General features: G+C 67.7%; 2 protein-coding genes across 21 annotated transcripts in view; both read left to right on the top strand.

The window, feature by feature from the left end:
* The window catches only part of R3HDM2 (R3H domain containing 2), a 106,567-nt gene extending 104,297 nt beyond the window's left edge, over nucleotides 1-2,270 (top strand). For 12 of the 20 annotated variants that reach the window (XM_037883790.2, XM_037883784.2, XM_037883785.2 and 9 more), the window contains one exon: nucleotides 1,569-2,024. In XM_037883790.2, the coding sequence (XP_037739718.1) occupies nucleotides 1,569-1,915 (347 nt within the window). In that variant the 3' untranslated portion in view covers nucleotides 1,916-2,024. Of the gene's footprint in view, nucleotides 1-1,568 lie in introns of all 20 variants that reach the window. The other 8 variants (XM_043532740.1, XM_043532744.1, XM_043532742.1 and 5 more) reach the window with 4 other exon arrangements.
* A 4,151-nt stretch (nucleotides 2,271-6,421) lies between these two features.
* On the top strand, nucleotides 6,422-12,679 carry STAC3 (SH3 and cysteine rich domain 3). Its single transcript, XM_037883992.2, has 10 exons — nucleotides 6,422-6,797; nucleotides 7,401-7,498; nucleotides 7,882-7,957; nucleotides 8,072-8,169; nucleotides 9,045-9,111; nucleotides 9,342-9,391; nucleotides 9,695-9,786; nucleotides 10,689-10,740; nucleotides 11,425-11,562; nucleotides 12,056-12,679. Exons 1-10 carry the CDS (start codon nucleotides 6,470-6,472, stop codon nucleotides 12,152-12,154), a joined length of 1,098 nt encoding a protein of 365 aa, XP_037739920.2. The 5' UTR covers nucleotides 6,422-6,469; the 3' UTR covers nucleotides 12,155-12,679.
* Nucleotides 12,680-13,559: the final 880 nt, after the last annotated feature.

Raw genomic sequence — 13,559 nt, 5'->3', positions numbered from 1 at the left:
GACCCGCTGGGGACTAGAGAGGAGAGACCCATGGTCCTCGGAAGTGCTGCCCGCAAGCCCCCTTAGAGAGTGTGCGCGGTGGCAGCAGAGAGGCCCCCGGGCCTCCCCCTCTGCCCCTCTCTGCCCCCCACGGCCCCCATCACTCATGGCACAAAGCGCAGCGCACTGTGCTCCCCCGGCCGAGCTGCGTCCAGCGGCTGGAGGAGGGTGTGCCAGGAGACGCGCACACTGCGCTGTGGGGTGTGATGTAATGGTGAGGGGGCGCTGAGAGCCAGGACTCCTGGGTTCTACCCCCACTTTTGTCTCTTGGTTAAAGTGGGGGGCGGGGCTGGGAGCCAGGTTCTGTGCCCAGCTCGGGGAGGGGAGTCTCGTGGGTAGAGCAGAGCTTGGTGTCCAGACTTGTGGGCTGTTCCTCTCGCTGACTCCCTCTCTCTGCCTGTTTCCCCACCGAGATAGTAGCGGGGTGGCGTCTGTGACGTGCTTTGAGATCCCCCAGCCGAAGCTGCTCACCTGGGGTTCTCTCCAAACGCCGGGCTCGCAGCCGGCAGAGGGCTCTCTGCCGCCCGCCCGGGGAGCACGCTCAGCGCTTGCTAATTGGGGACAGGCTGCAAGGCAATGTCCTGCCACGGGTCTCGGGGGAGGCTTAAAATCCCCCCCCTTCCCCGCCCCGGATAAACAGCTGCAGCAGGGAGACCCCCTCACTCGGGCAGTGGAGCAGGCAGGGGCCGGGGGATCTGTTACACGCTGGTTTAATATTAGCACAGAATTCGGTCTGCCGGGGCCCTGGAACTGCCGCTCAGCCCCGCCTGGCTCCCGGAGCCCGAGCCGCGGCCGCGACGCGCTCTGTGCCCTGACAGCTGCAGAGCACAGGCAGCTCGGCCTGCGGGCACGGCCTGGGCATGGCCCGGCTCTGCCCCCTGCGTGGGGCTGGCACAGGAGGGTGTGGTTCCGTTCTGGGCCAGGTCAGAAATTAACCACGGCCCCTTGGCATCAGCTGCCTCTGCCCTCCGCCGGGAGCTGGGTTTGCCCTGAGTTCGGAGGCATCGGTGTCTGGGACTGGCCGTGCTGCCCGGAGAGGCTCCCCAAGGTGCCCCCCAAGGAGCCCTGAGCACTCGGCCCCCCCTCAGCCCTCCCCACCCATGTCCCCGGGCCCGAGTCTGGCTCCAGGGTGGGGAGGCAAACTCTCCTGCCAGGGAGCGTCCTGTGCCCCGGGACAGGCTCTGCAGGGCTGCATGGGACGTGCATCGGCCCACCCACCGCAGGGAGAAGGGGGTGCCCTGGGGCATGAACTGCAGGGACTTCCCAGCTCCCGCCTCTGGGATTCAAGCAAGGACCGCTCCCCTCCCAGAGCAAAACCCAGCCCCCCCGCGCTAACCTCTAAGCCCTACTCCCTCCCAGAGCCGGGTATAGAACTCAGGAGTCCTGGCTGCCCTCTCCCCCTGCTCTAACCTGTAGACCCCACTCCTCTCCCAAAGCCAGGGAGAGAACCCAGGAGTCCTGGCTCCCAACGCCCTCCCTCCCTGCTGTCGCTGGTTCCCAGCCGCTGACCTGGCCTTGTCTCCCCGCAGTGCTGGGCCGGGTGCTGGAGGTGACGGACCTGCCCGAGGGCATCACGCGCACCGAGGCCGACAAGCTCTTCACCCAGCTCGCCATGGCCGGGGCCAAAATCCAGTGGCTGAAGGAGACTCAGGGGCGGCGCGGGGCCGGGGGCGGCGCAGGCGACCACCACGGGCCGGCGGAGAACGGCCGGCACCCGGACCTCGCTGCCTTGTACACCGTGGTGGCCGTGTTCCCCAGCCCGCTGGCCGCCCAGAACGCCTCGCTGCACCTCAACAACTCGCTCAGCCGCTTCCGGCTGCGCGGGGCCAAGAAGAACTACGACCTGCGGGTGCTGGAGCGGGCCAGCTCCCAGTAGGCCCCCGCCGGCCCGGCCCCCCCGCCGGCCGCGCGCCCGGCCTCTATTTATATGGACACAATGAAGAGATGAGAAATTGATGATGATTGGGGTATTTTTTTTTTTTTTTTTTTTGGAGTGGAAGAACATTTCCCCCCCCTCGCCCCCCGGTAACGTGCCCCCCACTGCCCCCCCCCCCGGACACGTGTCTCGTTTCGCCCCGCGTTGTGCCGTGGCGGGCACCGCGTTCAGTCGCACACGCAGGTGTTGGCTGCGTCTGGTCGCTGTACAGTCTATTTAATCCAGGGGGGGGGCGGGGGCGGCGGGGGTTTGGTTTTGTTTTTAAATATAAAAAAAAAAAAAAAAAATCGTCCATCACTTTAAAGCTGCTTCCGGTTTCTGTGCCCAGCGCGAGGGGTTAACGCGAGACGTGCCCCACTCATCTCTGGGACCGCCCCCTCTTCCCCCCCCCACTGTACCCCTCCTGGGGTGGCACCAGTGGGGGAGGGGTGCTCACGGGGGGGGTGTCGCCCCCACTCATCAGCAGGGCCAAGGAGCAGGCCTAGACACCTAGTAGGGTAGGGCCGAGCCCCCCAGTCCCCCCCATTGGGATGGCAGTGTGGGGCAGTCTGGTGGCCCTGGAGAGGATCGAAGGGAGGGATGGCTCCCCGCTGAGCCCCATAGCCAGGGGCAGGCAGGGCCACATCCGTGCCCAAACTGGAGCCTCCAGGAACTGGCACCAACGGAGCAGAGCCCCTGCCTGCGGCATCGGCCCTGCGGCACTGAGCCGGGCCCCTGGGGGTGGAGCTGATCCCGGGCCCTGCACCCCCGCAGCACGGAGAGAGCCGGCCAAGCCTCGTGGCCTGTGGCCTACGGCTACCGGCCCTGGCTCGCTGCTCCGCCAGGCCAGGCTACGCTCGCCGTGGGAGAGGAGCGAGGCCCGGCACAGACCTCACGGCAGGCCCAGCGTCGGCCTGCAGCGCTCCAGCCTCCCGGGGGCCGGGCCAGCCCCTGCGGTGACGGGCAGAACGCACCAGAGAGGTAAGAGCCGACTGGAGGGGGCAGGTGGGGGATTCTCAGACCAGCCTGCAGGCAAATCGCTCAGCCCCTGGGCTGTACCGTGGGGGCAGCAGGGCTGGGGCTGAGCAGGAGGGGGGTGTCCCTGGGAGGGGCCGTGCCCACCTGCGCCCCCCCAGGGACGATAGAGTCTCAGGCTGGAGACCAGCGCTGCCCGCCGCAGAGCAGCCAGGGCCCCAGCCCTCCCCCTGTGTGGGGACTCTGGTGTTCGGGGTCAGCCTGGCAGAAGGGATTTCGGATCCACATGCACCAGAGCCTGACGGATTCTGGGGCAAACAGCCAACTCCTGGACGTAGCCCCCAGGCCTGAGCTCCCCACCCCGGGCGGCCTGGGTTGGGCCGAGTTCAGCAGCAGCTGGCCTCCCTGTCCCAGCGCCCAGCTGCTGGGGGGCAAGGGGCGTCCCGGCTGCACGTCTCCCAGGCCAGTGCGGGGGTAGGACCCAAAACTCCCAATACTGGGGATGCCAAAATGTCCCTGGGAGTCTAGCCGATTGCTCGTTGTCCCCTGGGCAGGCAGAGGAGTCGGGCGAAGGCCTGGCCATGGGGCCTGGAGCCTGCTGCAGAGCGGCTGCCCCAGTCCCCGAGGACAGAGGTGTTCCCCACGTGCAGGGGGACACGGACACAGCCCCCCATGTGGTTTAAGCTTCCGCAGGAAGTGACAGGATGGGAGCCCTTCAGAGACAGGGCCTGTGATGGCAGCTCAAGGCGGAGAAGCTGGTGGGGGGCAGGAAAAGGGGGTGCAAGCGGCCCCCTGAGAACTGACCCGCCAGGGCCTCCCCAGCTGGCATCAGAGCGGCTCGGGGCATGCCCTGCGTGCGCTGCGTTATGGGTATTGTCTGCAGCCCAGGGCCATGGGGAACAGAACACAAGCTGGAGCAGCCCCGAGGCTGCTCTGACTTTGGGCCGGGCAGGGCCCCCCAACTAGAAGGACACAGAAGTGGCTTTACCCTGTCCCAGCCCGGTGACCGAGCCTCAGGCCCTGCATGGGGGGGATCAGGCAGGTCTGGGGGGCTCGCCCCACCATCTGCCAAAGCCCGATGCCTGCAGGGAGGGAAAGCCTGCCAATATCTTGCTCCTCGGCCGCTGGGTCTCCCTGTTCCCAGGCAGAATCCTCAGAGCGCGGCTCCTTGGCCGGTGGCCATGGCTCGGTGCATCCCGGGGGCAGAACGCGCTTTCCTGTCCCCGCGGGGACATGGGAACCGAACACCTGCAGCCCGGGTGCCCGTCCCATCTGTGGCTGGGCTGGCTACCCTGTGCCCGCGTCCACCGGCGCCCGGACCCTCCAGGCAACCAGCCAGCGGCTCCCGCCGGCCAGGCCCGCTCGTGTGCAGGCTCCAATTTCTCGGCGTCAGCTTCCCGCATGGGGCTCAGCTGTTCGCTCCCCTCTCGCCCTGTCACTCCGTCCCCGGCCGGCAGCCGAGCGCCCCTGTGCAGCCAGGCCCGGGGGTCGGCGCTGGCTGGTCTGGGGCAGCCGGGGCCCGTCGGCGCTGCTCCTGGGGAGGATTTACCCAGCTGGGAGGGAGCCCCAAGCTCAAAGGTGAGTCTCCCCCCCCTCCCCCCCGGCCTGCTGTCTTTCTCCTTTCCCTGGCTGTGCACCCGTCTCGGACACCCCCTTCCCTTCCAGACTGGGGCAGGGGGGCCGGCAGCCCCAAAGCGCCCCCGGCCTCCGCTATCGAGCGTTACTTGTGGCCCTGCCCCAGCTGTAACACACACACGCCCCTGCGACAGGCGTGCACACACACACACACGACAGACGTCCCTGCTGTAACATGCACCCCGTCGCACGCACACACACATGCACATGCCCGTGACAGGCGTGCACACGTGACAGACAGACGTCCCTGCTGTAACATGCACCCGTGACGCACACAGACACACACACACCCCCGCGACAGATACACGTCCCTGCTGTTACACATGCCCCTGTGACACACACACACACACACGTACGTGACAGGCACGCGCACACACAACAGACACGTTCCTGCTGTAATACACACCCCTGTGACACACACAGACACGCGCATACACACCCCTGCGACCGACACACGTCCCTGCTGTGACACACACCCGTGACAGACACACACACACCCCTGCTGTAACATGCACCCCTGTGAGACACACACACACACACGCCCCTGCGACACAGACACCATGCGGACACACCCCTGCAAACTGGGGGAGCAAGGGCTCGCATGATGCCGGGAACTTAAAATAGCGTCTGGGCCGGACATGTGGGGAGCTGCGGGCGTGGCCCTGCTGGGCACAGCAGAAAGGGGGCGATCGGTAGGTCCAGCAGTTGTGGGGCTGGGGCTGTCTCCTCTCGGGGGCATGGTAAGGCCTTGGCAGAGAAGCAGGGCCCTTGCCGTGGCGCCAACTGGTGCCATGTAAACCCCCGGGCAGGTCGTTCGTCTGGCCCCGTGGGCAGGAACGTGGGCCCCCTCTGTGCCCATGGATGCCCCGTGCTGGGCCCCGGTGGGCGCTGCTGTGGGGCAGAGACGGGCACCGAGCTGGCTCATCCCGCGGCGCCGTCAATTGGCTGCGGGTTAGCGGGTGTTGCCAGGGGAGCCCCCGGGGCCCCGTGACGCCTCTGCTCCCCCTTGCAGCATGACTGAGAGGGAGGCCCTGGCGCCGCCAGCCTCGCCCGCGCCCGGGGGGAAGCCAGCGAGCGGGGTAAGTGCTGCCAGGGGATTGGGCTCGGGATAGGGGGGCTGAGAGGTTCCCCCCGCCAGTGCTCCCTGGCCCTCTTGGGGGGGCTCCTTTCCAGGGCCCATCCTGCCTCCGGCCCTGCTGCCTGCCAGTCGGGGGGATGCAGGTCCCTGTGTCCCAGCAGCTGGGACCCCCCCCAAGTCCCGGGGATGTCATGAGTTGAGGGTGTCGGTGGGGACGTGGCCTGCTGCCCGCGTGCCCCCCACCTCCCTGTGCCCAGGTCTCCGCGGCCGGCACGCCCAGCCCGTTACACCAGTGCAACGGGTGCCCTGCACACACTCCTGCAGGGAGGGGGTTGGGGGGCCTCTGCCAACGCTGCCCCCCCACCCCCGGCGCAGCAGGCCCCAGAGAGTGGGGGGCCTAGCGAGGGGGCGGAGCGAGCTGGGGGTGCAGGGGGCAGTCGTGGGCAGCAGAGGAGGTGGCTCTGGCACCCACAGCAGCCTGGGGTGTGCAAAGGAGATGGGGGGGGTGTCGCCAGCCCCCCCGGCTGCCCCCAGCCGTTCCCTCTGGAGCCAGGGCACCGTCGGGGCTCCTGCTGCATCCATCCGGGGCAGCAGCCTGGCCACCAACCCGCCATCAGGGCGGCCTCGCCTGGCCCGTGGGGCATGAGCCCAGATCCAGGGCTCCGTGCCGGGATGGGGGAACCCCAGGCCAGGTACCCTGCTGAGGGCGGGGGGGGGGGGGGGGTTGTGGACCGAGCGAGGGGCTGGGGGGCAGGACTCCTGGGTTCTATCCTGGCTGTGCCACTGACTCCCCGTGGGACCCTGGGGCAAGCCCCCGTTTCCCTCGCATGCCTCAGTTTCCCCCGGGGAGGGGCGTCAGTGTCTCCGAGGTGCCCAGTGTCTCCCCCCCCCCGGCCCCCCAGCTCCGGGCACTGAAGCAGCTGTTCCTGCGGAGGCCCAAGGAGGAGCCACCGGCGGAAGCGCAGCCCAACGGGGAGCTGGTCAGCCCCACGGGGGGGCCTCTCTACTACTACTACGAGGAGGAGGAGGAGGAGGAGGAGGAGCCTGAGCCGCCCCCCGAGCCCCAGAAGCCCGTCAACGACAAGCCCCACAAGTTCAAGGATCAGTACTTCAAAAAGCCCAAGTTCTGTGATGTCTGCGCCCGTATGATTGTCCGTGAGTGGGGGGCGGGGGGGGCATGGCTGGGGAGGGTGGCGGTCCGGGGGGGAGGGGCCAGGGAGGCCGGTGGGGGGGATAGGACGTGGCTGGGGGGATGGGGGTGGGGGACGTGGCTAGGGCAGGGGGCACGGCTGGGGAGGGGGGCACAGGCAAGGAGGAGGGAGGGGTATTTAGGCCAGAGAGGTAGGGAGCATGGATGAGGAGTGGGCGGGGGGCACTGGCCCAAGGGGGCAGGGGACACGGGGGGTGGGGGGGGGACACACCTTACTGGGGGGGGCAGCGACCCACACAGAGGCAGCCCACTGGGACTCCACCCCTCCTCCCCGTGGCACTTTGGCCAGTCCTGGGGGACAGTAACGTGGCCCCTGCTGCCCGGCTCAGTGGGCCACAGGGGGCTTGAAGGGGCCCGATGGCCGCCCCCTCCCCAAGGAGACATCCATTCCCAGGGCTCTGTGAAGCCAGTCGCGGGGGGCGGGACACGCTGCCCCTGTGCCAGCCCTGATCCCTGCTGGGGGGGTCCCTGTCCAGCCTCCCGCCCCCTCTCCCGTTCCATGGCTGGGACGTTTAATCGACTCGTCTTTGTCCCCCCCGCCCCCCCAGTGAACAACAAGTTTGGCCTGAGATGCAAGAACTGCAAAACCAGCATCCACCAGCACTGCCAGGCCTACGTGGAGATGCAGCGCTGCTTCGGGAAGATCGTGAGTCCGGCCCGGCCCCCCTTGCTCCACTGGGGAAACTGAGGCACGGGGAGGGGAAATGACTCACTGAGGTCCCACAGGTTTAGAGGGTAGAGCTGGGGTAGAACCCAGGAGTCCTGGCTCCCAGCCCTGTCCCGCTCTAACCACCAGACCCCACTTCCTTCCAGAGCTGGGGTAGAACCCAGGAGTCCTGGCTCCCCTGCTCTAACCCATTGCCCCACCGCTCCAACAGCCAGGGATCGAACCCAGGAGTCCTGGCTCCCAGCCCCTGCTCTAACCACGAGACACCCCCTGCCCCCAAGCTGGGCTAGAACCCAGGAGTCCTGGCTATGCAGGCCTCTGTCCTGCCCCGGTAACTCCCCCGTTCTCTCTCTCGCTCCCAGCCCCCCGGGTTCCGCCGGGCGTACAGCTCCCCCCTCTACAGCAACCAACAATATGCCTGCGTCAGGGAGCTGCTCTGTAAGTACCAGCCCCTCCCCTGTGGGGGGCCACAGACCCCCCCCCATAAGTGGAACAACCTCTTCCCCCCCCCACTCCCCGGAACTCACCGCCCCCTTGTGGTGTCTGACTCAGCGGCAGCCAATCGCAGCGACCCCGTGTTCGAGACCCTCCGGACGGGCGTCGTCATGGCCAACAAGGAGCGAAAGAAAGGGCAGGACGATAAGAAGAATGTGAGCTGGAGGGACGGGGGGGCCACGCTGGCGGGGGAAGGGGGTCCCCAGGGTGGGCGCTGGTGGGGGGAGGAAGTGCCCCAAAGCCGAGGCCTGTGGGGGGCCGCGGGGGCAGGGGTGGAACATCTGGCGCAGGCTGGGGGCGAGGCCAGGCTGCCCTGGCATGGGGCGCTCTGGCGAGGGACCAGAATCTCCCTGCTGCGTCTTGGGGACCCGTCCACGGGCCGGGAGGTGAGGATCTGCCCCCCAAATGTTATGGCAGCCACTGGCGTCCCGGCAGCCACACACAGCGCGTGGTTCCCGGGCTTCCACTAAGCCCCAGCGCCCCGTTCCCTGCCCCCCACAATCCACCAGGACCCTGCCCAGCCCCAGCGCCCCGTTCCCTGCCCCCCACAATCCACCAGGACCCTGCCCAGCCCCAGTGTCCCATTCCCTGTTAACCACAACCCAATGGGGCCCAGCCTGACCCCAGCGCCCCGTACCTGCCCCCCATTATCCGCCAGGGCCTTGCCCATCCCCAGTGCCCCATTCCCTGCCCCCACCATCCCCTGGGCCCTGCCCAGCCCCTCGTTCTCTGCCCCCCACAGTCTGCCAGGGCCCTGCCCAGCCCCAGCACCCCGTTCCCTGCTACCCACAATCCAGTGGGGCCCAGCCCAGCCCCCCCGTTCTCTGCCTCCCACCATCCCCAGTGTCCTGCCCCAATCCCTGTTCCCTGCCCCCCACAGTCTCCTGGGACCCAGCCCAGCCCCAACGCCCCATTCCCTGCCCCCCCCCATCCCCAGGGTCCTGCCTAGCCCCCTGTTCCCTGCCACCCACATTCCCGCGGTGCCCGGCTGGCGCCCCCTCTCTAACCTGCTTCCCCGTCTCTCTTCCAGCCCTTGGCCACCATGATGGACGAGGAGTCGGAGCCTGGGAAGCACGAACTGGGCAAACTCGAGGCAGGTGCGAGCTGCGGGGGCCTGCCCAGCTCTGTACCCCGTGATGCCAGGCAGGGCGTCCGGCCCAGTTGTTTTCCTGCCACCCCCGCACCTGCCCTGGGGTCTCAGCAGCAGGGTGGAGTTTGTGGGGTGTTGCCCACAGCCTGGGCCCTGGGTGCTTGGGGGGGGACCCATCTGTTAACTTGGTAAATGAAACTGAACCCCCCTTTCTCCTCTTCCTTCATGTGCTTCCAGGCAACCCAGAAGGGGACAAGAAGGCAGAGAAAAGCACCCCCGACGACAAGGTACCCCCTCCTGGACCCCCCTTGCACCTCACTGCCCCTGCCCCCTACTCCTGGGGTCACAGCCCCCTGACAAGGTACCCCCTTTCTGTACCCCACTGCGACGCCTCCCCCTGGGGTCACAGCGCCCCTACTGACAAGTCCCCGGCCCGGCTGCAGCCAAGCTCTGGGGTGGGAAGAGGCCGTGGGGCGCAGCCAGGGCAGGGCGGTTCCTGCTGAGAGCGCTCAGGGCCTGGCAGCCAGATGGTCCCCATAGTCCCTGCCCCACCTGCCGCTGCTCTGACCCCGTTCTCCCGGCCCCCACAGAACAAGAAGCTCCAGCCCGGCTTCCTGCAGACTCATTACTTCGTGGCGCTTTATCGCTTCAAAGCCCTGGAGAAGGACGACCTGGATTTCCAGTGAGTTTGGGGGGCTGGGGGGCTGTGTGTGACGAGCGCCCCGGGCCTGGCATGTGGCACTAGCCCCCGAGGGATGAAATTGTCCTTGGAGGCGCGTCAGTCGCAGGGTCTGTCTCTGCCGGTTGGCATCCACATTATGCAGCTCGGCTGCCCCCCGGGCGCAGAACTTGTGAGCCCGTCTTCCAAACACCGCTGGGTTCAGACAGACGAAGAAATGCCAGGGGTGGGGGTCGTTCTGTGCCGTCAGCTCCCTGAGCCATTCGCACACGCTCGGGTCCCGTCCTCACGCCTGTCTGCGCCACGGGGAGAAAGAGCCTCCCTTTTCCAGACGAGATCTCCCCTCGTCACAGGACTCCGGGAGCTGGAGCTTTCAAAAGTTGCCATGGCCGCACTGCTTACAGCCAAGAGAACCACAGCTGAGATCAGGGCCCCCTGGTGCCGGACACTGGAGAGAGACTCTGCCCCCACTGAGATCAGGGCCCCTGGGTGCCGGACGCTGCACAGACAGACCCTGCCCCACCTGAGATCGGGGCCCCCTGGTGCCGGGCCCTGCACAGACAGACCCTGCCCTGAGCTCTCAGTCCAGACACACAGGGGAAGGGGGGATTCCCCCAGGTTCATACTCGGGGGGTTCGCTCCAGGTCACACAGGGAGTCGGGCCGAGCAGGGGATTGATCCTCGATCTCCGGGGGCCCAGCGCGGGCCCCATGAGGCCACGGAGGAGCGAATGCAGCGGCCAGTGGTTGAGGCATCTGTGGGGCTGGGGAGAGGCTGCCCCACCCAGCTGGCTGCCCCAGGGCCGTGGCGTTCTCGCTGGGGCTGGTGTCCGAGATCCCAGGGCCCCGCGGTGCCAAGGATGGGCCCTGCCCCGCAGTGCTTAGCCCGAGTCCCTTCCCTTGCAGCCCGGGGGAGAAGATCACGGTGGTGGATGACTCCAACGAGGAGTGGTGGCGGGTAAGGAGGGGTCTTCCCAGTCAGCTGGGGAGGGCTCCGGGGTCTCGGCAGCAGCGGGGCGCACGGTGGGGGCAGCGCCTGGCGGGTTAGAGCTTAAAGCCGGTGGATCTTCAGCACTCACGAGGGTCAGGGGCTGCCTCGAGCTCCTCCCCAATCCCGGCCCGCAGCCCCCTGCTAGCCCAGCCCTGGGTTCACCCCCCCAGCCCTGCTGGGGCCCCTCACTCCTGATCCCCAGCCCCTGCTAGCCCAGCCCGGGGCTCCCCCCCAGCCCTGCTGGGGCCCCTCACTCCTGATCCCCAGCCCCTGCTAGCCCAGCCCTGGGTTCACCCCCCCAGCCCTGCTGGGGCCCCTCACTCCTGATCCCCAGCCCCTGCTAGCCCAGCCCAGGGCTCCCCCCCAGCCCTGCTCGGGCCCCTCACTCCTGATCCCCAGCCCCCTGCTAGCCCAGCCCAGGGCTCCCCCCCCAGCCCTGCTCGGGCCCCTCACTCCTGATCCCCAGCCCCTGCTAGCCCAGCCCGGGGCTCCCCCCATGCAAAGAGCTGTGCCAATGTCCGCACCCCGCAGTCCCAACCCGTCGCTTGCACTGTTCCAGGCCCGGCATGTTGGGGGAGGGGTGGTGTCCTTGCAGGCTGGGCTGCTCCCAGTGACCCCCCCTGCCCCCCTCCCCGGTGTGACTCCTTGCAGGGGAAGATCAGTGAGAAAATTGGCTACTTCCCCCCGAACTTCATCGTCCGGGTGCGAGCGGGCGAGCGGGTTCACAAGGTCACCAGGTCCTTCGTGGGTAACAAGGAAATCGGGCAGATCACGCTGAAGAAGGATCAGGTGAGCACAGAGCCAGCTCCCCGGGGGGGGGGGCCTCACCCCTCCCTGACACCCCCCCCCCCCCCCAGCCCGGTCCTTCTGCTGCACAGCCAGGAAACACGCCATCCACCTCTGGCACCAGCAGCTCAGGGCATGGGTGCCTGGCCCCGAATCCCTGACGCCTCCGTGTTCTCCCCTCCCAGGGCAGGGGAGCCCAGCCCTGCACCCCCACACTGCATGAGGCCCAGTCCTGCACCCCTATCCATCCCTCTCCCCTTCCATTCCCCAGTGGTCCTCACGCCTCTCTGCCCCTGTTCCCCTCCACCTGCATGGATGCCCAGCCCTACGTCTCTGCCCCCGCGCTCCCTCTGTCTCTCCTGCTCTGCATCCATGTGCCCCACTGCATCTCCGACCCCAGCCCCACCACTGCCCCATGGGCAGCCTGCTCTGTGTCTGGTTCCCAGTGGCGTCTAACCTGCCCCCGCTCCGGGGCACCCTCCTTCCTTCCCCCCAGATCGTGGTGCAGAAGGGGGAGGAAGTGAACGGGTACGTCAAGGTCTACACCGGCCGCAAGGTGGGACTCTTCCCCGTCGACTTCCTGGAGGAGATCTGAGCCCGGGCCGGCGCCGGCAGCGGTCTTTAGCCAAGGGGCAAGCGGGCTGAGCCTGGAGCCGCGCCTCATGCCCGAACACGGCCCCCGGGGGGCATTTCCTTAGAGATCGCTCCTGGGGGCAGCTGCAGATGGAGCCCCCCTCCTGGGATAAATGCCCCGCGTCGCTGCAGGGAGCGGATCCTCAGCGGGGATATCGGTGCTGGGGTGCCAGCTTGGCCACGATCCGTCAGCCGCCTTGGCCCGGGACGCGTGGCGGGCTGGGGCAAGCAGCAGATCCCTTGTTTGCTCTCTCCGGAGGATGGAAGCGGGGTGGTGGGGCCAAGGGGGGCAGAGAAGAGCTCCCCCAGGACATTTCTCTCCTGCCACGCTCACTGACGGGCAGAGGCGGGTGTGTGTGTGTTTGCACTTAGGGCTGGGGTACCTTGAGGTGTCTCCCTTCCCCGGGGTGTGTGTGTGTGTGTGTGTGTGGTGGGGGGGGGGGTTACCCCGGCTGTTGCTGGGGGTTTGCAATCTTGCTACGTGTTGTCAATATACCCATGTTTCCCCTCCCAGTTTGTTCTCTCTGGGGACCCGGGGCGTGGGGGTGTCGGGGCTGCGCTCTGGGGAAGGGGCTGCGGGGCTGGGGCTTGGTTGGAGATGCAGGGGTGGGGGTGATGCAGGTGAGGTGGCCTGGTGGCTCGGAGGTTTGCATGGGGCACTGCCTGGGGGCAGGGGTTGGTTTGAGCCACGGGGGGTTCAGAAGGGCGTGCACGTGCGTGGGGGGAGAAGGGTTTGCTGGCTTATGCCCCCTCCCTCTCTGTGCCCTGGCATCCTCTGGCACCAAGGCCTGGGGGGGCGATGCAGCTGTGCAGCCAGCAGGGGGCACTCCCGGCACAGCGATTGGCCTTTCTCTGCGGCTCTCTCCTTTCGGGCTCTCGGCTGGGCTCCCCCATTGAACAGGGCAGGGTTTTGTATCAGTAAAACTCCCACAGCCTGGCCGCTTGGTGTCCCGTTGTGGCCCCAGGAGAGGGAGGACTGGGCAGCGGGCCGGGTGGCGGCTGGCTTGGATCTAGCCCTGGGCGTGAACTTGCTTCCCGTCCCTGGCTGCTCAGGGTGACCTGAGTTTGCTGGGTCTCAGCTGGGGCCGGTGCATGGGGTGAGCCAGCCCGGGGAGACCTAGGGTCCTCGATCCACCGTGAAACTGTCTCCTGTCGTTTTAACCCTTGTCGCCAAATTCCCGAGTGAGCATTTCTTGCTGCCAGCAATCCGGGGGCCCCAGCGGGGTGGCTCACGCTCGTATCCCCGCCCCGTGCGTCCATCAGAGGGGGCCGCCGCGGGGTTTCCTGCACGACGTTTTAGCGCCGCTCCCCCTGCCCGGGGAGATTTCCCGCCGTCCCTCGAGGCTGCTTTCCCAGCCCGCGGCCCC

The sequence above is a fragment of the Chelonia mydas genome, chromosome 20 (genome assembly GCF_015237465.2).
Source record: "Chelonia mydas isolate rCheMyd1 chromosome 20, rCheMyd1.pri.v2, whole genome shotgun sequence".
NCBI lineage: Eukaryota > Metazoa > Chordata > Testudines > Cheloniidae > Chelonia > Chelonia mydas.
This window is presented reverse-complemented; position numbering and strand designations above follow the sequence as displayed.